General features: G+C 37.2%; 1 protein-coding gene across 4 annotated transcripts in view; it reads right to left on the bottom strand.

Annotated features, from left to right (window-relative positions):
- gig (TSC complex subunit tuberin) overlaps window positions 1-25,923 on the bottom strand; it is a 943,661-nt gene that overhangs the window by 251,574 nt on the left and 666,164 nt on the right. For 3 of the 4 annotated variants that reach the window (XM_090415521.1, XM_090415524.1, XM_090415525.1), the window contains one exon: window positions 9,331-9,514. In XM_090415521.1, coding sequence (XP_090271647.1) covers window positions 9,331-9,514 — 184 coding nt within the window. The remainder of the gene's footprint in view (window positions 1-9,330; window positions 9,515-25,923) is intronic. The other variant, XM_090415523.1, reaches the window with a different exon arrangement.

Raw genomic sequence — 25,923 nt, 5'->3', positions numbered from 1 at the left:
GGTGATTGATGATAAAAAGCATATAATTTATCCATAAATATTTCAAAATGATTCATTTCTTTAACGTTTTTTATCAAATCATCTAATGCTAAGTCTAAATGATGAGCACAATGCCAAATCGCAACGTTGGGAAATAATTTTTTATATAGTTATCAGAAAATCCATATGAATTTAAAGTAGCAATTATGGTAGCCTGTATACATTCCACAGTGGCATTTTCTAGTTCTACAAGATTATTAAACAAGAAGAACAAGGTTCTAGTAGAAAGGCTTATACGTTGGTCATACATAACTGGTAATTAGTTTACGGAATGAACAACGCATATAAAGTATATTAATTAAAGGTAACTTTAATGAATAACTTCTATATTTTGTAAACGTCACGTTGCCATCTTCAGGAACATAAAGATATGGTATGTGCACGCAGGCACTAACAAAAGCAAATGAGGAAGAAAGCAAAAAACTAATATTGTTCCTAAAGTCCTAATGGTGCCCTCTGGCGGGCTAATTTGGTTGTCTTGGCAGTTGGGCTGAAGTTCTCATAATGCAAGTCTCCCAAATTTGGGGTAGTTTCACGCACCCAAATTTGTTGAGGTTAGGAACGTTTTTAAGAGCTGCTGATGATTCCTTGAATAATCTCTCGTATTTAAACTTGCTGCGGTGTATTATTTTTGTTTTCTTCCAACGAATTCTATGGTGGGTATCTAAGGCATGGTCTGCCAGCCCAGAGCGGCTGTTCTGGTGAAACCGGATGTAGTCTTTGTGTTCTAAAATCCTCATATTTGTTGTTCTGCCTGTTTGGCCAAAGTAGGACAATTTGCAGCTGCAAGGGACCTGGTATACACCAGGTAGGTCTAGGGCAGTGCTTCCCAAACTTCTGGATGTCAGGGTCCCCTTTGGAAAAATTTAATTATTTCACGGCCCCCCTCGAAAAAAAATCGAAATATAGACATATTATTAGAATATTTATTGTATTTGTATTCAATACAAAACATACACAGCGAATACTGCAAAAATCAAATGCAAATATTATATTTTTAGCATCTTACATACACATTTGACATGGCACATTATCTAATATTTTTATATAGATAGACAGATAGATATATTGTTATTGTACATTTGCAGTACAAGCACATGAAACGTAAGTTATTAGTATTAAAGAAAGAATTAAAAACATAAAAGAAGTTTAATAACAATTTAATGTGATGGATGTGTTTCAGTACTGCTACACAAAAAGTAAATATCAGGTGAAATATTTGAAACTGCAATTCTTAGATTTCTACTTTGAAATGAAACTTATATGAATAAGCATATATTTACTAATATTCATTAAGCACCGAAATACGCAGGAAGCAAAATTTGTGAACCCGCAACAATTTGTGATTTTTTCCCATTAAAATATAAAAAATAACAAAAAAGAAATAATAAATAATAAAAATTAAATACGTTTCTTTTAAGATAAAAAAAATCTACTTAGTCTAAAGATTTTAAATTTTTCATTATTTCACGGCCCCCCTCAACAAAACCTATGGCCCCCAAGGGGGCCGCGCCCCACAGTTTGGGAAGCACTGGTCTAGGGGAAGTGGTTGGTCTTTGGTAGAGCGGATAAGGGATGCCAACTTTTTATATGGTCTGTAACAAGAAGTAAGGTCATATTTTTTGAGGATATTGGTTATTTTCTCAGAGGTGCCCTGGATGTAGGAGATGGTGATAGATTTGGTGTAATCATTATTGTGGAGGGGGGAGGGGAGTTGTGGTTTACTGGTTTTAGTATTTTTTGGATTTTTTTGGGGTTATAGCCATTGGCTAAGAAAGTGTTGAGGATGTGGTTTAGTTCAGTAGTTAGGGCCTTGTCATCTGAGCAGATTAATTTTGCCCTGTTATATAGTGTTTTTATAACCCCATACTGTTGTGAGGGGGTGGGTGGGATTGCTGGTGAATGTATCTGCCAGTATGGGTAGGTTTTCTGTAAACAGAGAAAACCAAAGATCCATCAAGCTGGCGAGTGATTAAAGTGTCTAGGAAGGGGAGGGTGTTGTTTTCCTCTTTTTCTAAGGTGAACTGGACTCTGGGGTGTTGGTTGTTTAAGTGTGTTAGGAAGGAGTGGAGTGAGTCTGAGCCATGTGGCCAAATAGTGAACACATCATCCATGTAACGAAGCCAAATAGTGGGTTTTTGTGGTGCGGAGTTTAAGGTTTTCTCTTCAAAGGTCTCGATAAAGAAATTGGCCAAGGGTGGGGAAAGTGGTGAACCCATGGCTGTCCCCTCTATCTGTTTGTAGAACTTTCCTTGCCAAACGAAATAGCCTGAGTTCATTGTGAACTGAAATAGGGCTGAGATATCGGTCAGAAATTTGGTTTGGATGAGCTCTAAGGTTTCTTTGAGTGGGACATTAGTGAATAGGGAGGAGACGTCAAAACTGACCATTATGTCAGTGTGTTGTGTGAGAGGTTTTCTATACTGGCTTTAAAATGGGCTGAGTTTTTTATGTGTGATGGTGTGTTGCCAGTATAGTGTGTGAGCGTTTTGGCTAAATGTTTGGCTAATTTATATGTGGGGGGAATCAATGCCATCCACAATGGGACGTAATGGCACATTTTGTTTATGTATTTTTGGGAGTACATATAATCAGGGGGGGGGGGTGTCTAGAGTTATAAGGTTTTAGTTTGTTAGTGACTTCCACAGGCCAAGAAGTGACTTTCTTAAGGAGTCTGTGGAGAGTTCTAATCTGAGAGCTGGCAGGATTATATTCAATAGGGAGGTAAGTAGTATGGCCTAGTACTAAAGCATTAAGCTTACCTTTGTAGTCCTTTTGATTTAGCACCACATTGGCGTTTCCCTTATCCGCTTTGGTGATTACTATTTTTTTTGTTATTCTTCATTTCTTGTAAGGCTGCATATTCGTCTTTGGATAAGTTGGTTTTAGGAGATTTGGCTTTAGTGAGAACACCAACTACATCCAGTCTGACGTTGTTGGCGATATGGTTAGGAAGGTTGCGAATTCCACGTTCTATTTGGATCACGATTTCCTCGGCAGGTATTCTTTTAGGAGCTAGGGCAAAATTGTGACCACGTGCAAGTGTTGTGAGTGCTTCAGGCTTTAAAACTACCGACGAGAGGTTGAGTACAGTGTTGAGTGGTGGCTGTGTAAAGGAAGTAGAATTCTTTATCAGGTTTTCGTATTTTTTCGAATTCTTTTCTTGCCGATGCGTATGACATGTCATAAAGTATCGTCTAAAGATCATGGCCGAGTGTATTCGAAAGCTCTTCCTCTAGCGCCCTTAAGGTTTTGTTTTCGTTGACAAGGAGAACACGGGTCGCAGTAATTTGTTCTCTTAACAGGGAGAAGCTAGTGCGATTATAAATACGCAGAGCTTTCTGTGAAGTAAAACGGTGCTTCAATTTGACACAATTAGGGATTACCTTGTTATCCCTAATTGTGTCAAATTGTATACATACCATCACACATAAAAAACTCAGCCCACTTTAAAGCCACTATAGAAAACCTCTCGCTCCAACACACTGACATAATGGTCAGTTTTGACATCTCCTCCCTATTCACTAATGTCCCAATCAAAGAAACCCTAGAGCTCATCCAAGCCAAGTTTCTTCCCGATATCTCAGCCCTACTTCACTTCACAATGAACTCAGGCTATTTTGTTTGGCAAGGAAAGTTCTACAAACAGATAGAGGGGACAGCCATGGGTTCACCACTTTCCCCACCCTTGGCCAATTTCTTTATGGAGACCTTTGAAGAGAAAGCCTTAAACTCCGCCCAACAAAAACCCACTATTTGGCTTCGTTACGTGAATGATGTGTTCGCTATTTGGCCACATGGCTCAGACTCACTCCACTCCTTCCTAACACACTTAAACAACCAACACCCCAGAGTCCAGTTCACATTAGAAAAAAAGGAAAACAACACCCTCCCCTTCCTAGACACTTTAATCACTCGCCAGCTTGATGGATCTTTGGTTTTCTCTGTTTACAGAAAACCTACCCATACTGGCAGATACATTCACCAGCAATTCCCCCCCCCCCCTCACAATATGGGGTTATAAAAACACTATATAACAGGGCAAAATTAATCTGCTCAGATGACAAGGCCCTAACTACTGAACTAAACCACATCTTCAACACTTTCTTAGCCAATAGCTATAACCCCAAAAAAATCCAAAAATACTAAAACCAATAAACCACAACTTCCCTCCCCCCCCCTCCACAATAAAGATTACACCAAATCTATCACCATCCCCTACATCCAGGGCACCTCTGAGAAAATAACCAATATCCTCAAAAAATATGACCTTACTTCTTGTTACAGACCATATAAAAAGTTGGCATCCCTTATCCGCTCTACCAAAGACCAACCACTTCCCCTAGACCTACCTGGTGTATACCAGGTCCCTTGCAGCTGCAAATTGTCCTACTTTGGCCAAACAGGCAGAACAACAAATATCAGGATTTCAGAACAGAAAGACTACATCCGGTTTCACCAGTACAGCCGCTCTGGGCTGGCAGACCATGCCTTAGATACCCACCATAGAATTCGTTGGAAGAAAACAAAAATAATACACCGCAGCAAGTTTAAATATGAGAGATTATTCAAGGAATCATCATCAGCTCTAAAAAACGTTCCAAACCTCAACAAATTTGGGTGCATGAAACTACCCCAAATTTGGGAGACTTACATTATGAGAACTTCAGCCCAACTGCCAAGACAACCAAATTAGCCCGCCAGAGCGCACCATTAGGACTTTAGGAACAATATTAGTTTCTTGCTTTCTTCCTCATTTGCTTTTGTTAGTGCCTGCGTGCACATACCATATCTTTATGTTCCTGAAGATGGTAACGTGACGTTGCCGAAATATAGAAGTTATTCATTAAAGTTACCTTTAATTAATATACTTTATATGCGTTGTTAATTCCATAAACTAATTACCAGTTAAAGAAGAACAAGGGATTCGCAAATTTCAGAAAGAGGACTCGCGCAAACCCCCGCGAGCCCCTTATAGCTCACCACTGGTTGTACACTTAGGTCTGGGAGATCTAAATGTATTGGTAAGGCTGTGTTCTCCAGCATTTTCTTATACTCCTGTAAGAGAGCTTTAGTCCTGTGCAGATTCGGTGGAACAATGTTGCTAAGGGTTGGAAGCCAGTGTGTGTGTGGGCGTTGATTTAATTGTGCCAGAAATCAGTCTTATCGTATTATTTAGTTGGTCATCAACAAGTTTAACATATGTGCTATTTAGCCACACTGGTGAGCAATATTTGGCAACAGAGAAAACTAGACCAAGAGCTGTAATCCGCAGATTATCAGTCATTGCTCCCCATGTCGTGCCTATTAGTGTTACGGGTTCTTAACTTAGCAGAAACGTTTGCTAGGTGTTGCTAGAGCGTGTGGTCCATGTTCATGCCCAAGTACTTTGGAAACTTACTGTATCGTAGCAAACATCCTTCAAACAAGATATGTAAAGTGACATCTGCCATGTAATTATTAAGGTGAAAGCTTGATACTTCTGTTTTGTCTGGATTGAGCTGGAGCCTTCATTTTTTGTAATATTCACCTATTGTTTTCAGATCTTTTGTAAGTACCTCTTCAGCCTGACTCATGTTTTTGTCGAATGACAATTACAGTATCATCAGCATAACAGAACTTGCATGAGATGGTAGTAGGCAAGTCATATGTGTATAGGCTATAAAGTAAGGATGCCAATATTGACCCCTTTTGAAGACCATTATTAAGTTTTGTTTTTGTCAGGACATTTTATTTCCTAATATAACTTGAAAGAAACGTTCAGTGAGCATGGAGGAAATTAAGTGTGTAGTCTGTTTACATGGGACAATGCTAAGAAATTTGTATATAAGACTTTCACGCCATACGAAGGTTGGTCGATTGGTAGAGCCTCTGCTACTAATGGCTCAGTTAAGTAAGTTTGAGCACGGTTAGTAGTTGGAAGGGGTCCAATCATTCGATACTGTCGGCACACTCTCCCTCAATGAGTCTTCGGACTCCCTGGAGGTGTCAAAATAATAATAATAATACTGTATCATAGGCTGCAGTTAGGTCCAAAAAGACAGCTGATGTTTTATCTTGCTTCTGAAATCCAGCTTCTATATATAATGTTAAAGTGAGCACTTGATCACAGCAACCACGTTTTTCTCTAAAACCAGCTTGTTCAATTGGGATATGCTGCATGATTGGTATGGACAATCTGGTGTACGGAAGGCGTTCTAACATTTTATAGGTGCAACTCAATAAAGCAATAGGTCTGTAACTTTTTGCCTCCTGGGGTGGTTTTCCAGTTTAAGAAGTCGAAAATAGCAACTATTTTCGACTTCTTAAACTGGCTAGGTAGTCGGCCAGTCAATAATATATCAGAAAAGAATTCACAGAGCCATTTTATAGTATTTTAATTATATATTAATCAGAAATTTTGGATGGACACTGTCGAAGCCTGGGGCCTTGCCTGCTTTGATGGCTTTTACTTCATCTTCTTACTAAATAGCTTAAGGAAATTACAACGTACAATAGAATACACATTAAAATAAATTTTAATACACTTCCAATATTTCAGCAACGTCACGTTGCCATTATCATAGGAACTTAAATACAAGATACGTGCATGCAAGCACAACACACAGTAAATGAGGAACAAAGCAGGAAGCTATTCTTTCTCCTAAAAGTCCTGATGGTGCCCCCTAGCGGGGCAATGTTGGTATTCTTGGCTGATTGGGCTGAAGGTCTTCTGATGTAGGTTTCCCAAATTTGGGGCATTCTCATGCAACCAAATTTGTTTAGGTTTGGATTGTTTCTTAGGGCTAAGGCTGATTCCATGAAAAATAGTGGCTGGCATGGATTCCCCCCATATACAAACATTTGGCCAAAGCCCTCACACACTATACTGGCAACACACCTTCACACATAAAAAACTCAGCCCACTTCAAAGCCAGCATAGAAACCTTACACTCAAACACACTGACGTAATGGTCAGTTTTGATGTCTCCTCCCTATTCACAAATGTCCCACTCAAAGAATCCTTAGAGCTAATCCAAGCTAAATTTCCTCCCGATATCACAGCCCTATTTCAGTTCACAATGAACTCAAATTATTTTGTTTGGCAAGGAAAATTCTACAAACAAATAGAGGGGACAGCCATGGGGTCTCCACTCTCCCCACCCTTGGTCAACTTTTATATGGAGACTTTGAAGAGAAAGCCTTAAACTCAGCCCCACAAAAACCAACCATATGGCTTCGCTATGTTGATGATGTGTTCGCTATTTGGCCACATGACTCTGATGCACTCCTTCCTAGCACACTTAAACAACCAACACCCCAGAATCAAGTTCACCCAGGAAGAAGAAAAAAACAACTGCCTTCCTTTCTTAGACACGCTAGTCACCTGCCAGCTTGATGGAACCTTGGTTTTCTCAGTTAATAGAAAACCCACTCATACAGGCAGATACATTCACCAACAATCCCCCCCCCCCCCCCACACACACACAACAATATGGAGTCATTAAGACACTACACAACAGGGCTAAACTTACCTATTCAAATGACAATGCCCTAACCACAGAACTAAACCACATTCTCAACACTTTCTCAGCCAATGGCTATCCCCCCCAAAAAAATCCAAAACATATTGAAACCAATAAACCACAACCCCCATGCAACAAGGATTACTCTAAATCCATCACCATTCCCTACATCCGAGGCACTTCGGGAAAAAATTACAAAAATCCTAAATAAACATGACTTAACTTCTTGTTACAGACCTTATAAAAAATTGGCATCCCTTATCTGCTCCACTAAAGACCAACCTTCCCCCTAGATCTACCTACTAAGTTCCTGGAAGTTGGAAGCTGTCCTACTTTGGCCAAACAGGCAGGACAGCCGATATCAGAATTTCAGAACACAAGGACTACATCCGGTTTCGTCAATACAACCACTCTAGTCTTGCAGAGCATGCGCTGGATTCCCGCCACAGAATATGGTGGAAAAAAGCCACGATAATACACTGTAGTAAATTCAAATACGAAAGGCTTTTCATGGAATCAGCCTCAGCCCTAAGAAACAATCCAAACCTAAAGAAATTTGGTTGCATGAGACTGCCCAAAATTTGGGACACCTACATCAGAAGACCTACAGCCCAATCGGCCAAGAATACCAACATTGCCTGCTAGGGGGCACCATCAGGACTTTTAGGAGAAAGAATAGCTTACTGCTTCGTTCCTCATTTACTGTGTGTTGTGCTTGTGTGCACGTGTCTTGTATTTAAGTTCCTGTGATAATGGCAACGTGACGTTGCCGAAATATTGGAAGTGTATTGAAATTTATTTTAATGTATATTCTATCGTACATTGTAATTTCCTTAAGCTATTTAGTAATAATGTATAACCAATGTCTAAGCCTTTCCACGAGATTTACTTCATCTATAGTGAAGATGGAGACATATTGTGAGAAAGCAGGGGCATTTGTTTTTAAAGCTCTAAGTTCTTTCTTAACTTTCTTGGTATGTTCATGGTCCCTAGGTGTCCTTGACATATTAACGATTTGATTAGCTATTTTCTCAGTGGAGATAATTGTGCTCTTTCTTTTAGGTAGATTAGTTGTGGATAGTTGTTGGAGAAGATTCCAAGCTTTTCCACATGATCCTTTGAAGTCAAGGTTTTCAACCGTATCAATCCATTTTGTTTTTGCGAGATGAGTTCAGGCTATGTAGTAGTTCATCTGCTATTTCAGGATCTTCACTTTTCAGGAACTCTCTATAGAGATGTTCACTCTCTTCATTCCATCTGGGGACATAATCTTTTCTGTAACCTCTAGGGATATATTTTTTCACAGTTGATATGATTGCTCCTACAAATCTTTTGTACTCTGCAACTCTAGCAGGTATCCAAAAAACACATTTATCCAATTCATTTACAAAATTTCTCCAATTTGATTTTTTAAAATTCCAACGTGGTCGTGGAAAGGATCTTGCTACATCCTTTGTATAGGTGTATATTATTTATTTCTGCCCATTGAACGAGGGTAGTACCGCAGTCGTTGTTATCACAGTACTTCCATTCTTCATGATGGCTATTAAAATCACCAATCCATACTGTTGGATGTTGATAAGTAGGTATCACAAGATTATCAATAGATATCTTCTCTTTTAATTCCTATCCACACATGCATGAATTTGATATGGATTCTGAAACCTTTTGATGAAAGGAAATATAAAAACAATAGTTTTAAGGGGGGGTGGGGATACTATTAATTATAATACAAAAATGAAATAAGGCTTCTTTAAATTTACATGAACTATGATTGAAATCTTGCCTTAACCTTTCATTTGAGTAAACAGTCTGTTTATGAAGCTGGAGATCATCCTTTGTCCGTGACAGACTGTGTTGTAACTCACCAACAGCAATAGTTGAACTTCTTTGTACAGCTGAACGATGCCTACGTCTCATAGATGGCAAATCGACTGCAACAGAACTTGCAATGTTTTTGGTTTCATGTACTGCCAAAAAATATTAATAATAAATAAATAAAATAATAAATAAAATAAAACACACACACATATACACACAGTGAATTTCTAAATACTTTTTATCATTTGCTGAAATGTAAAAGATCTGTACTAACTGATGTGTTTCTCTGAATTTACTAATATAGGTGATGACAAAAGCACATTATCTAGTATCTGCTTTGAAACTTTTACAGTTTATTCAAATACAGATCTTAAATTTCTATGCAAAATTTCCCCTCACACACAAAGAAGCATCACATTTAAATGTCATTCTTTCTTAATATAAGTATCTGCACATTAAGAATATAGAGCTAAGTGGTACTTGCATCCTCTGTGCTAGGCCACATGAAGATATACATAAGTTCAGGTCAAGTCACCAACTGGAGGCACTTATTCTTGGCCTTTCTGTGAATGGTTCCTGAGTTAGTCAATCTCTGGCATAGCAAGCAGGTTTTTCATCCTGTAAACTCAAGAAAATCAACCATACAACCCACATTATTTCAGATAAAAACATATCTTGTTAAGGTTAGGACACCAAGAGATGGCAGCACTTCTTTGCCTCTCTTTTTATTGGTTGCCATTTTTAATTAAAATCAGTGATAGTCTTGGGCCAGCTATCTCTGACTGGCTACAGATGGAGAGACTGAACTGCCTACTCAGTCTCCAAAAGCTAGACATGGTTAAAAGGCCTCACCTACTCCCTATAAGTGAATAAAATGCGTTAGCTTCTTCTTCTTTTTTTTTTAAATAGCGACTGTTCTGCACTTGGCAGATTATTCTATGCAAATAACCTGTTGTGTAGCCCTAACCTTGTCCCCCCCCCCCCAAAAAAAAAACGTAATCTGTATGGTATTAATTGCTATTCAGAGGTAAATAACACACTGAGCAAAAGAAAAAAAAAACTTAATTTTTTAGATGCCGGGGTGGTAATATGTTCATGCTGAGAGATTTGAAGTTAGAGTAATCCTAAGAAGAGAACCCATCTTGTGTAGAAATTTGAGTGTTGTCAAAAGTCAAGAACAAAAGAAAATAAACAGAATTGCATTTCACTCAGATTGAAATGACCCAGCTTATCAGAACATCACCAAAGAATGGATTGAAGAGTACAATTTAAGCTTGTAGAAGCTGATATTCTAGAATTTTTTAATGATTTGCATAGGACAAGTTGTCAAATAAGACAGAGAAGAGCAGTGTACTGTCATCAGCAAAATCATGTATTAGATTTGTAGTTTAACAAAGGTCGTGGATATAAGGAAGAGACACTTGTGGAACACAAACTTTACTTACTGAGTTTGAACAGAAAAATCGATCTACCATCACACATGTGATGTGCATCCAAACAGAAAACTGGTGACCTGGTTACAGGTCAGACTATATGAAGAACATTTACTTAACAGGCCTTTGTCCAATCAAATCAGTTCAAGACATCAAGTGCAACCAGTGATAATCATCAAATATTTCCACAGTATTTGTCCAACAGCAACATAAAATAAAATAAAACACATACACACACAAATATAAAGATCCCCTGTTGACTGACAGTGGAAGAATCCATAATGGCAATCAATTATTAGTTGAGAACAAGGTAGTAAAGAAGTTGAGATTTAATGGTTTTCTCCATTACTTTAGAAAGAACCAAAGTGAGTGAAATTAGATGGCAAAAGATGTGTCTTTAAGGAATGGACTGAATATAAAGTAATATCTAGGTGGCAAGATAGATGACAGTGGAACAGGAGAGAAAACAGAGATGATACAGCACAAGTCAATCTATAGTACATTGGTGTTAGTACCAGGTTGGTTAAAAAAGTACTTCCTTTTTCATATCTCGTCTAAATAGAAAATGATCATATTTGTGCAACACAATAAACTGATTTGAATTTTTGGGGCATTTATAGGTAGTTTGAGAAAATTTATTTCTTCACTAAATGATAGACCTGCATGCAAGTTATACATTACCAACCTCCTATCAATTCTATCAGTGAAAATACTAGTGGTAGTGGTGGTAGTTGGTGAATTGAGTGGTGGAGACAGAGAGTTGTAGAGTAGGTGCTCTCCTTCCCTCGATGAGTCTTTGGACTCCCTGGAGGTGTCATGTAATAATAATATCTGTTGGGACTCCAACATTGGCAGATCTTATATTTCAGTTTTTGACGCACTTCTAACTACATCAATATTAGTGATTTTTATCTGTTTACTTGTGATTTTTCATTGAAAAATTAGATTATTACATTTTCTTAGTGTAAATTTTCGGGTTTTTAGAGTATTAGTATATTTATAACATTTTTATTGTGATATTTATTGCGATATTGGTATTGTCTGGTGATTTGAATTTGCAGGATATTATTCAGTGCAGTGTATGTGAAATGCATGCATAGAGAAAATTAAGGTTCTTGTGAGAAGGAGGTTCTTGGGATATTGCAGAATCTCAATATAAATACAGCTGTGGGATTAGATTGGATATCAGCTAGAGTTTTGCAAGAACGTGCAAGGGAACTAGCAATGTTCCCTTGCACATTATTACATTTTCTTAGTGTAAATTTTCGGGTTTTTAGAGTATTAGTATATTTATAACATTTTTATTGTGATATTTATTGCGATATTGGTATTGTCTGGTGATTTGAATTTGCAGGATATTATTCAGTGCAGTGTATGTGAAATGCATGCATAGAGAAAATTAAGGTTCTTGTGAGAAGGAGGTTCTTGGGATATTGCAGAATCTCAATGTAAATACAGCTGTGGGATTAGATTGGATATCAGCTAGAGTTTTGCAAGAACGTGCAAGGGAACTAGCAATGCCTTCGAATAAGCTGTTTAATTTAAGTCTCAGCTCTGGTAGAGTTACAAGGGAGTGGAAAGAGGGCAAAATTATTCCTTTGCATAAAGGAGGTTCTAAGACTACAGTAGCAAATTATAGACAAATCAGTATCTTAGAAGTTGTGGTAAAAGTAGTACTAGAAAAATTGGTAAAAAAGAGAATTCAAGAATGGGTAGATATAAATATGATACTGTATGAGGGTCAATATGGCTTTGTGAAGGGTTGTTCATGTCTTAGTAATTCACTAACTTTTTATAATAGATTAACAGCTGAGCTGGATAAAGGAAATGGCTACACGATGATTTTGTTGAATTTTGCAAAAACATTTGACAGAATACCACATGGAACACTGTTATGCAAATTAGAACAAATGGGGAGGGATATGACACTAATTAAGTGGATAAGAGGGTGGCTTCTGGACAGATATCAAAAAGTGGTATATGAATGGGTAGAATCAAGACAAAAACAGGTGACTTGTGGTGTGCCACAAGGTTCAGTGCCGGGACCACTGCTGTTTAATTTGTACATAAATGATATAGGAAATAACCTGAAAGGAAATATTCAGTTGTTTGCTGATGATACGAAATTAGGTAGAGTAATAGTTAATCAAGGCGATGTGGAGAACTTGCAGGAAGATTTAAATAGGCTGTCAGTATGGGCAAAAGTTAATGGGCATCAGGTTAATGTCAAGAAATGTAAAGTTATGCATTTTGGGATAAATAGATTACAATCCATGTATCACATTGAAGCTGCTGTACTCCAGGAAATAGATGAAGCTAGAGATTTAGGGGGTGGTGGTAGACAGAGAGGTAAAGTTTAGAGGACATATTGCTAAGGTTGCTAAATTAGCCAATAAGATTACTTGGCTATTGAAGAACACATTAACAAGTAGAGATAAGGAAGTTTAATTCCTCTTTGTAAGGCCTTGATATGCCCACATCTGGAATATAATATTGTAATATAATATATAATACTGTGCTCAAGTCTGGTTCCCTTGGTTTCTTGGGGATAAGGAAGCAGTGGAGAAGATTCAGAGGCAAGTGACCAAGGTAAGTGGCCTGTGAAATGTTCCTTATGAGAATAGATTGAAGGTGAATGGATTGTATGAGTTGGTTGATAGGAAAAAAAAAACGGGATATGATAGAAACATTTAAATTGTTTAAAGGATTTTATAGGACAGATGCAGGGGAAATGTTTCAGCACTTGGCTAGAGGGACTAGAACAAGGGGGTCATCCCTGGAAGTTGAATAAAGGTGTGGTTATTACAGGTGTGAGGACTAGACTTTTTGCTTGGAGAGTGGTGAATGAGTGGAATGGGTTGCCAGAGTCGGTTGTGAGTGCTTTGTCTGCTAATGGGTTCAAGGAGAGGTATGATTGATTGTGTGGATTGTCTCCTGTGATGAGATGTTTGGACTCCATGGAGGTGCCCATATAATAATAATAACCTTTCCACACGAATTCTGTTTAAGTTACTATACTGCCCAAATTTAGCTATGCTTACACATTAGTGAATGCCAAATTCCTTCCTAATAGCTTTAAGTTTTAGCATGAGTCTGCCAATGATGCCATCTGTTTTCACCCCTATAATTCTTCTCAGAACTCTCATATCTGTGGTCTCCAGCCTTCAAATATTTCTAACTGGTCTCTCAGATCCATAAATTAAACAGGTTTGAACACTGTCACAACTACTCTGGTGTCTTGACTAATTTCTTTATTATTTTATATACATTTATTTAGAAGACTTTCTGCTGCATCAGCTTTTCTTATTCTCTGTGTGTTTATTTCCATATTTAATCTGCTATTTTTACTAAAAATTGTGCCTAAGTAGCACCTCCAAAGCACAATTGGAAGAATGACAGGCGACTGTGCCCTACTACAACTAGCAACAATCTGAGTTCAATTCTCATTGCGATGAGATTAATCTTTATTATTATTTTGTGACACCTCCAAGGAGTCCAAAGACTCATTGAGGGAGGGCACCTACTCTACAAATCTTCACTTCTACAACTTAATTTACCAACTACACCAAATGCTACTACCATCATCTACTGCCCACCACCACCACTGGCATTTTTTGTCTGTATGCCCAATATTGGCATGGCTTTTCAATGTCAAACATGTACTACATGTCCAATATTTATATGGACTTTTTTTTTTTTCCCCACCGAAGGTGAGATAGTCCAATCTTATATAGAGGTAGCAAAGTTTATTTCTTTCTGAAACTTTATCTCACATGTATGCAAATTAGACAGAGAATTCATGCAGTTTCACTGCCTGCCAACAGTATTTTTTATAGACCAAAAAAAAAAAATAAAAACAAAAAAAAAACCTACTGGTGGGAAGTGGATATGTGTAGATGGTGCCATTGTGCATAGATGGAGGATTAAGTAATGGATACATTTGGAATTCATGGAGTGATGTTCCCTCTTGCAATGAATCCTTCAAGGTGTTACAAAATAAGAATAATAATAAATAGCTGAAATGTTTTACTTGTTCTATAGGTTTCCCATTCAGGATACAGCTGGTGTTTTCAATGTTTTTATTTTATTTTATAATTATTATCCAAGACCTCATGGAGTCAAAGACTCATCTGGGATGTCCTTTTATCACACACACACAGCTCATCATACCATGCATTGACACATTCAAACTCCCTGCAGACACCACACTCTCAGGCAAGGCATTCCAGTCATTTACAACTCTGCACGAAAAAAACCTGCCACTCACACCATCTTTATACAGTTTTCAGGAATGACCTCTGGGTCTCCCCCGATCTCCCACTATTTTCTGTAGAACTTCTCCAGCATTGAACCTATAACAACCCCTTACCAACTTGTAGGTCTCTATCATATCTCTCCTCTTCCTCTTGTCCACCAGACTCTGCAAATTGCATCTCCTCAATCTTTCCTCATACTCGACATTCCAGAGGTCGGAAACTACCTTAGTCAGTCGCCTTTGGACCCTTTCCAACATCTCTTCATCCTTCTGAAAACCAGGTGACCAAATCTGGGCACAATAGTCCATGTGTGGCCTAATCAAAGCCTTATACAATGGAACAAGAATCTCCCTACTTCTACACGTCAGTGTCCTCTGCATCATTCCCAGAAGCCTTTGTGCTGTATTCACAATTTTGGCTATGTGTCCCCTAAATTTCAGATCCTTATCCACTATCACCACTCAGATCTCTTATTTCTTCCACCTCCAACAATGTATCTTCACCAAGCATAAATTCTGCATCCCATCTTTGTTTTCCAAATTTTAAAACCTTACATTTTGCAACATTGAACTGACATCCCCATTTCCATGCCCAAGTATCGATCTATTCGAGTCTTCCTGTAAGGCCACAACATCTTCACTACACTTCATGGTTTGTCCCAACTTTGCATCATCTGCAAACAACTGAATATCTCCATCCACATCTTCACCTATATCATTAACATACAAGTTAAACAGTAATGGCCCTAAAACAGATCCCCGAGGTGTTTCGCTAGTGACTTTCCTTTTCCTCGACATCGCTCCCCCACATACAACTTGTTGATACCTATCAGACAGCCAATCTCCAACCCCATCTGCTCCAGTCTGACTATCAATTTATCATGAGGTACTTTATCAAAAGCCTTTGCGAAATCCAAGTATATCACTATGTTTCCTTCTCCTCTCTCTCCAAGAAAGCAGACTACTAAAACATGACCTCCCTTTAACAAATCCATGCTGTCCATTAAAGATGATACCATTGTTGTCAACCCAACACTGGATCCTAGTTCTCGCAAGCTTCTGCAACAACTTAACCACCAGATACACAGATAGGCTATAGTTTAATGCTTGAGTTCGATCACCTCATTTATGAAGGGGCACTATCTTGCCCTCCTTCCACTCCTCAGGGACTTGACCAAGTGCAAGACTCGTATTAAAAAAATATGTCAAGGCAGGTGTCAACTCCCTGGCACATTCTTTCAGAATATGTGGTGATATATCATCAAGTTCCACAGCCTTATTAACGTCTAGTTTACTCAACTCCCCATACACCTCTTGCTCACTTACAGTCAGTCTCTCCTCCCCATCATCTATTGCTCTCAATCTCTCCATAAAGACTGAAAGACCTGTATGCACTGCTCATTAAGCATCTCCACCACACATTCCGCAACAGCTGTCTTTATACCATTTTCTCCAATCAATGTCATCCTTCCATAATAATTCTTTCTTTTACTGGCTACATATCGAAAGAACTCCTTAGGATTCTTTTTGGCTTCATTAGCTAACTGCTGTTCATACCTCTCTTTAGCTACCCTCACCAACCAAGTCAACCTCCTTGCCTGGTCTTTGTAGACCTCATGGAATTGGTTATTTCCACTTTGCTTATGCTGCCTCCACAATGCCCTCTTTCTCTGTATCGCATGCTTAATCTCTTTATTCATCCATCTCACACCTACTTTATTTAACCTTCTCACCCTTGGAATATATTTAGACATTGCATCTCCTAGATAGTTTTGAAAATCCCTCAAGCTGCATTGATCTCTTTTCCAGCGAACTCCTCATTCCATGTTACACCCACAAGCTCTCTACTGAGCTCTTCATAATCCCCCCACCCCCTTGTACTTCCACATATACCCTTTTCTCACAGAGATCCTCACACTGCTGGCACCCACCCAGGTAATCACCTCATGGTCACTCTCACCAATTGGTGGTTGATTTGACATCTCATTTATAATTACATCCTCTGATGAAATGACCAAATCCAAGATCCTCAATCCTTGTGTGCCCTCTGTTACATACTGTATGAGGTAGTTATCCCACCAAAACTCAAGAAACTCATTTTCTTTACTTCCAGTTGCTATCTCATCATTCCAGTCTATATTGCCATAATTAAAATCACCCATAATGATCACCCTTTTCTTATTTGCTTGGCTAATTTGATTATACATGTCATTATCACCACCACCACCTACATTTCCTGGTCTATAACAACATCCAACCAAGTATTTGATTCCATTCACCTCAATCTCAACACCATACTGCCTCAAAACCACTGGCACAATTTCCCTCTTGCATCTCTACTTTGTATAGACATAACTCTTTCTCTATCATCAATAGCACTCCCCCTCCCTTTTTACCCTTTCTATCCTCACGAAACACATCATACCCTTTCATCTCTATTCCTGTCAGGATGTCGTCCTCTTCCAACCATGTCTCACTTATTCCGACAATCTTTGGGTGAACAGACGCAATTAATGCAACCATTTCATCTGCCTTGTTTTTTATACTTCTAGCATTTGTATACAAACACAACAGCTCATTTCTGGATCTACAGATAGTTCCACTGATACCACTCACTCGATGTGATCTCTCAATGCTCGACTGGGGCCATTTCCCTTTCTGCTTATTCATTTTAAAACCCTTTTCAATTCCAACTGTTTCCTCTTGATCCCAGGTCATCCCATTCCTTTCTACACATGCTCTCACCTCCTCTCAGAGCATCCACCTTTCTCATGCTGTGTACCCCTGTCCACCCTGAGCCTACCCATTTTCCTGTTCCTCTTGCACATCCATTCTCTCATTTTCTATACTCATACCACTCACTTCCTTATTCAAAATCACCTCTTCAATCTCTCCTCTCTTACTCTCCTGCTCTTCCACATCACCTCCCACTTGATCTGATTTTTTCTCTCTCACTCTACTCACTTTTCTACCTTCCAGCAGCAGTCTCTCGAAGCGACTCACACCATAACCACTCAAATGTAGCCGATCACTCCCATACAGCTCACTTCAACCCTCAAACTCATTCCAGACATTAACAAACTGTACTCCCGTGTCCTCACACATTTCAGCCAGCATATCATTCATAATCCTTACTCTCCACCTCATCTCACCACAGTCATACCTAGGCAACACGCCGACCAATTTTTTGTAATTTACATACCAAATTTGTTACAACAGTTATTTAAGTAATTAGTTAACATTTTCCTGCAGACTTGTAATGGAATTTAGTTATTTAACAATATTAGCATAAAGGAAAAAGCATAGCTGAACATCTCTAATTCTGATATCAGGTTTTATGCCATTTTCCTTTGCAATGTGTTTCATACAGATGATGAATAACAGTGAGTATAGTGTGCACCACTGCTTCAAGAATGGATGAGTGGATGAAGAGATGTGTGAATGGGTGAATAGATGTTGAAATTTTTTTCCACTTGATTATACTATAAATTAAAGATGCCAAGAAGTTACATTCGTAGCGTTATCCTTTATCCAAGTATAAGCAAACAAAGTTTGTGCATGAAGAAACTTCATGGCTGGACTATTTGTATATAGAAACTAATGACTTCACATCAATTGCCATAGTCTCTATATACGAGTAGCCCAGTCATTAAGTTACTTCATGTGTCAACTTTGTTTGCTTACACATGGATAAAGGATGAAACCAAGAATATAACTTCCTGGCATCTTAAATTTATAGTATAACCAAGTGGAAACACTTTCAACATTTATCTGTAATCCAGAGTATGTTAGTAATAAGGTTTGACACATTTTTAACTACTTATATATGGAAATATGATTTCTGCATTACTTCAGTGTTGGTATCACTTCTGGGTCTGGCTCCCACTATTGAGACCTCAAAAAAAATGAAAACTGGTCTGGGTGACCCTTCCCATAATGAATAGCATTATGGGATACTAAGACAATTGATGTAAAGTCATTAGCCTCTACATACAAGTAGCCCAGTCATGAAGTTGTTTCACGTGCAAACTTTGTTTGTTTACACAAACAGGATGAAACCAAGAATATAACTTCTTGGCATCTTTAAGCTATTGTATCTTACTGTACCTTCTTCAATTCTCGCTGCTTACTGTCTAATATACTTTTTTTTTTTTTAATTTAAAAATCAGATATGCTAATTCTAATAATCTGGCAGTTACTACTCAGTATGGAGTCTTACATGGTAAATAATAACTGAATTTTAGAAGTTTACAGAAAGGAACCATCTTTTGAACTCTAAATTTTTGAACGGTTGTCAAACATGTTTTAAAATATTTTATCATTGTAAGAAATTTACAACCAACAATATTTCTCAGCACATTGGGTGGGAAAGCGAGTTAAGGGATCAGGTAATCTGAAAAACCTATTCAAGAGAAGAAATCAGAACATTTTTAAGTTATTTCCTGCCTTCATTAAACAGCTTTGTGGTCTCACTAAAATTTGCAAGTTAAGTGATGAGAATGTTCTAATTCTCATCACATACCTAAAGACATTCACAAACATTCATGCTTGTAGGATTGGAACCCACAAGTTATGAAGTAAGTATGCCATTCAATCAGCCAACCAGACAGTACCATTTCTCTTTCAACACTTTCAGGATTCTAGAGGAATGGAAAGAAGCAAGAAAATACATTACAAAAAGCAGACCCAAGACAGGTGATAATCATAAATTATTAGTTAAGGGATAAAAAAAGCTGATTAAAGGATTCAAGAATGGGTGGGTAGGAATATTGTGTGTTTGAAAATATGGCTCGTGAAGGGAATGGTGTGCTTTAGTAATTACACTGTATAATAAGATCAACTGAGTTGGATAGAGAAAACTGCTACATCATGATATAGCAGGACTTTGCAAAGGCCTTCGACAAGATGACAAACAGAAATTGAAAACCGAGCAAACAAGGATGGACACGAACTTAGTTATATTGGGTACAACTGAAAGAAGGACATCTATAAGTAGATGTCCTTCTTTCAGTTGGACATCTATAAGTAGTATATGGTAGAGTAGAATCAAGGAAAAAAGGAAGGTGACTAGTGATCAGCCACAGAGCTCTGTAACTAGATTATTTCAGTTCAATTTGTCATAATAAATTTTCTGATATACTGAAGAATTGTTCAGGATAATAGGCACATGATTAAGTTTGAGTTATGACTGGCTGCTTATTAACATTCATCATCATCAACCATTATTGATCAAATGCTGGGCAAAGGCCTCTTCCAAGACTGCCTGCCTGTCAATGACTTTACTTCCTCATGTCACTCCTGCAAATGTGATTTCATAAATACATAGTGATTTTGGTAATCTTTCCTCCTACAGAATCCAATCAATTACATTACATCTTTTGTCCATAATTTGGTAATTTTTCCTATCATGGAATTCAATCCAGTACATTTTTTGTCCATAGTTGGTCCTGTCTTCAAGCAATATGTCTAGCCCATTGCCGCATCAGATGTTGCACTCATTTTATAATGTCAGAGACTTGTTTTCATTTCTTATCCAAGTATTCCTTTTGTGATCCAGTCTCTTGTGATACCAAGCATACTTCTTTCCATACTAAATTACATTGTTCATAGTTTTGAGTTTCTTTTGCATTTAATGTCTATATTTCACAGCCATATGTCAATACATGGAGAATGCACTGGTTAAAAACTGTCGTTTTCAGGCATTTTGAATACTGACTGTAATTTTCCAAATGCTTTCCATCCAAGCATTGTTCATCTTTTGACTTCTTCCTTGGTATTTCAATCCACTGCTATCTGTTGTCGTAAGTATATGCAATGATCTATTTGTTCAATTTCATCAGCATTGATTTTTTTTTTTTTATTATGATGTTTGGTAGTACGTAGCAACTGAACATAACTTGGGTCTTCTTTAGGTTTATCTTTGAGCTAGCTATTTGGAGTTCACATATAAGAGTATTAAGTTCATGTGGACTTGAAGTAAAGATAACTATGTTATTTGCAAAGGTAAATGGCTTAAATAGCTTCCAATTATCATCTGCCTTTTTCTTTGCATTCAAGAAGTTTGAATATTTCTTCTAAGTATGCTGTGAATAGTTCAGGAAATATTGCATCACCTTGTCTTATGCCTATTAATATTATTGCAAATTAATCTCTTATTTTACAGGTCTCCAAATATGGTCACCTAAAATTTTGGCCTTCTAAGTACTTTTACTGGCATTAATCCACCTAGATCTAAGATTGCCTTGTGGACTTTTGACTGTTCTGCTAACTTTTTCTCTCTCATTCTGTTACAGTTAACTCTGCTGAAACTTTTTTTTTTTTGAATGGAGAAAGCATCACATTCTATTCTAATATCTTCATTTTTAATATGATTCTGTTATTAATGCTATCTATTCATTCCCATAACTTTTCTCTCACATATGGGTCTCAAGTCTTTGTTAACTGTTTTATTCTAAATCAATTCTCAAGATCCATAAACTAGAACTGGTTTGAATACTAGCTTGTATATTGCTAGTTTATTTTAGTGGCTCATTTCTATTATATTCCACATAAATTTATTCAGCTGGCTCCTGAAAGCAGCACTGTCTATCCTGTTTGTTTGTGTTTTAGCCATGGTAAATCCAGCCTTTCTGATCATGCCCTGAATACACTACATAGAATTGACAGGAAAGGCACCTGTTGTTTATATCACACCGAAACGTGGTATGAATATAAATTTAAGGAGCTTGTGAAATTCTTATCAACCACACTAATCTTAACAATAACAATGGTGTAAAAGTTCAAAGAATATGGAAGGCACATATTCAACCCACATAACCTTTTCATCTAAGAGTTAATTAGAAATAGGACTCCAAGTAATTCAGGATCTTAACTCTTCTTATTGTGCTATCTTCTATCGAAGGTCAGCAACCATCTTGGCGAACAAACTGCACTCTTGTGCCAATCTGAGCAGTTGTGCACTGCTCTTTCCTGTCCACGTCTTGATGTTGTCAAACCATGATATTCTTTTTCTTCCTCTAGTTCCTTTGCCATCAATTCTTCCTACCAAAATAGTTTATAGAAGTTGGTATTTGCTGTTTCTCATGATGTGGCCAAGATATGATGTTTTTCGTTTCTTGATTATTTGTACAAGATGTTTAGCTTTGCCAATGGATTTTAAGACATCTTCATTGGTAATTTTTTCTGTCCATGATACCTTTAGCATTCTTCTGTATAGCCACATCTCAAAGGCTTTGATTTTCTTGATGGTTGTCACCTTCAATGTCCATGTTTCAACTCCACAGAGCAGAATAGACCACACGTAGCATTTCAGCATTTGGCATCTGACTTCCATGTTTAGGTCTTTATTGCAGAATAGTGTTCTCATTTTCATGAAGGACTACCGTGCAACTTCAATCCTTGTCTTTATATCTATTTCTGGATCCCACCGTTCATTAAGCCAGCAACCAAGATATTTATATCTTAACACTTGATCGATATTTTTCCCATTGAGTGTCAGTTTCACTGATGAGGCTGGATGTTTGCTGCTGATCATGTATTTTGTCTTGTTGATGTTTATATTTATTCCCATTCTTTGGCTTTCTATGTATACTCTGTCAATGAGTTTTTGGAGATCCATAATGTTATCTGCAATAAGCACGGTGTCATCTGCATATCGTAGGTTGTTAACAATCTTTCTATTTATTGTGATTCCCTCTGAACATTCTTCCAGTGCTTTTTTAAAGATTACCTCTGTGTATATGTTGAACAGGAGTGGTGAGAGCACACATCCTTGCCTCACTCCTCTTTTGATGTTAATATCACTGGTAGTAATGTTGTCTAATTGAACGGTAGCTGACTGATTCCAATACAGATTTGTTATTAGTCTTATGTCTTGTTCGTCTAGCCTTATTTGTTGAAGGACTTCTATTAAGTTAGTGTGTCTGACTTTGTCGAATGCTTTTTCAAAATCTATGAAACACATAAAGACAGATTTCTGTTTTTCTATGCATTTTTGTATCAATATTTGGGTACAGAAAAGGGCCTCTCTAGTACCAAAACCATTCCGAAAGCTGAACTGTGTTTCACTTAGAGTTTCTTCACTTTTTCTATAAATGCGATTCTGAATTACTTTCAAAAATATTTTTAATGTTTGGCTCATTAGACTAATAAGCTGGAAGTCACCACAGGAATTCGCTTTGGCTTTCTTTGGGATAGTGATAAATGTAGATTTGAGCCAATCTGATGGAAATTCATCACTTTCATATATTTTATTAAATAGTTTTTCAAAAAGTTTGATGTTATCTAGTTCTATTAATTTTAAAATTTCTGTTTGCACACCATCTGGTCCACTGGCTTTTCCTGTTTTACTTGTTCGTATAGCATTCTCTATTTCGCATTTCATTATTGCTGGTCCTTGAATGTTATCTTTTATATTTATAGGCTTCTGTCTAGTATCATTGAAAAGTTCTGTTACATATCTTAACTCTTAACTCTAATATAACATTATTGCAAATTTAACTCTCATGTTAAATTAGAACACCACTTTTGCTGTAATAAAACTATCTATATGAATTTGTTCTCTGATAATGTTATAATAGAATATAGCTTTGATGTAGTTTTTTTTTCCTACTAGAGGTTAGGCCAGTAGAATAACGGTTGATCTAATAATTGTCTCTTTGACATACTGTTTGAAATGTAATACAGCTTGTCTCTGTATATATATATGTGTATACCCCAGATAATGACTTTAATATGAAGACTGAAATGTCAGGAAATTAAATTAAGTATTTCTAACACAGTTGTAGTCTCCATAATTTATTTGAAATGAATGCGGATCACTTGTGTAACACTGAAAGAAAGAATGTTGCCCTTCAGAGGTTACAGCCACTTTGGAAGGACAATAAAATAAAGCTTACTACAAGACTATCTCATTGATATCCTTATCAACTCTGTCTTATATACAGATGTGAGAGTTGGACTTTGCGAAAGGAAGACGAGAAAAGACTACTGGCCTTCGAGATGATCTGCACTGAGTGCTACAGAAAAACTTCTAACCTTGGCACATATAACAAATTATGAGGTTAGAAGGAAAATCCACTCAATTGCTAGAATACAAGAAAATATCATGATTAAAATATGTCAGGAACAGCTCCAGTGGCTGGGCCACATAGCCAGATCAGATAGCTTACCTAAAATAGCACCAGGGTGCTTGACTTCTGGTAAAAAAAAAATATTGGGGACGACTTAGAATCACCTGGATAAATAATATTAGAAAATGGACTAATTCTTCATTCTCCACCTTGTTTAGGAGATCCCAAAACAAAAAAAGTGGAGAGAGAGAGCATATTAGGGGACTGCAACCTTTATAGTGCCATATTACAACAATTGCATCGACACTCACATTTTAAAGAAAAATTTTAATTTCAAAAGAAAATAAGTACAAAAATTAAACTCCAACTTTACCTAATAATTTATATGTGCTCCTCTGTTCCTAATAAGTTCATTAATTCACTTAGGCATGACTACCAACATAGAACACGCTTTTCTTATTTCTGCATCTTGAAACCATATTTTTATAATCGATTGTATTAATTTATCCTTTGTATCACAATTTAATTTTCCAAGTCTCTTTTTCACTATGGCCCACAAATTTTCTATTGGATTAATGTCAGGAGAGTTATCTGGCCACTGAAGCAATTGGATGTCGTGATTTTTGAGGAACTCTTTCTTTCTTTCTTGAAGTATGGAGGAAGATCGTATTGGTCACATTTCATCGTAGCGTCGACAGGCACAAGTGATCCTGGATCGTCATGTGTAAAATCCCAAGAATATCTTTTTAGTGTGTTTAAGAGCTTGTTGAAGGTGACCCAATGTTTGCTGATTTGCAAACATTGGGTACTCGCGCTCCTTGAGCAAAGAGAATATGAGAATATGACCTTCTTACACTTCTCAACAGTCCAATCTTTGTACACTTTTTCCCACTGCAGCCATCTCTTTTTCTACATATCCTTCATCAACAGTTGTTTCTTTTTTGGTCAATGGGCAGTCCTCCCTGCTTCCAATAATCTTGCACAGACTGTCATATGAGAAACATTAATCCCACTAGCTGCCAAGTCTCTAAGTCTACAAGACAATCATGAATTCATTTTCTTTTCCTAACTAGTAAATGATCCCGAGTAAGTAGGTTTCTTTTTTTTGCCCACATTTTTCTTTTCTGTCAGGAGAAAAGATACCCATTTCTCTAAACCTCTTTAAAATCACATTAACAGTACCCAAACCAACACCACACTCACTGGCAAATTTTCTTTGAGCCATGTGTGCTGAGCAGAGTACATATTTTTGAATGCTTTATTGGAGATGTATTATACATTTTATAACTATATAAAATGAATAAAACACTATGAATGTCAACTTGTTTACACTATTAAAAACACAAAACAATATTAATAAATATGCAGCAATCAACCAAAATAGTGAACTAAAATCAAAATTATTGTGAACTGAAACCAAAACCTGACGAAAATTGGCTTCTTCAAATTAATTTGTTCGCTACTATAGATTCATATTAAAAATGAAGATATTAGGAAGGAATTTAGCATGGTCACTTAAGGTGAATAAGAAAGGTTAAAAAACAGAATATTTGATGCTAGGATGGAAGGGAAAACACCTAAATAAAGACCAAGATCTAGGCAAACTGATGTAGTTAGAAGTGCCTTAGAAAACCAAAACATAAGATTTGATAATACTGGGGTCCTGATAGATTAATATGGAGGGAAACTGTCAAAATGAAGTTAAATATTAATGTATAACTTTTCATGTAGGTATAGGATATGCTGACTTTTCATCAGAATATTCTATACAACAACTAAGGCTGGCAAAACTGATTGAT

Source organism: Typopeltis vanoorti, chromosome 3 (genome assembly GCF_054136105.1).
Source record: "Typopeltis vanoorti isolate ZY-2024b chromosome 3, IOZ_Tvanoo_1.0, whole genome shotgun sequence".
Taxonomy (NCBI): domain Eukaryota; kingdom Metazoa; phylum Arthropoda; class Arachnida; order Uropygi; family Thelyphonidae; genus Typopeltis; species Typopeltis vanoorti.
This window is presented reverse-complemented; position numbering and strand designations above follow the sequence as displayed.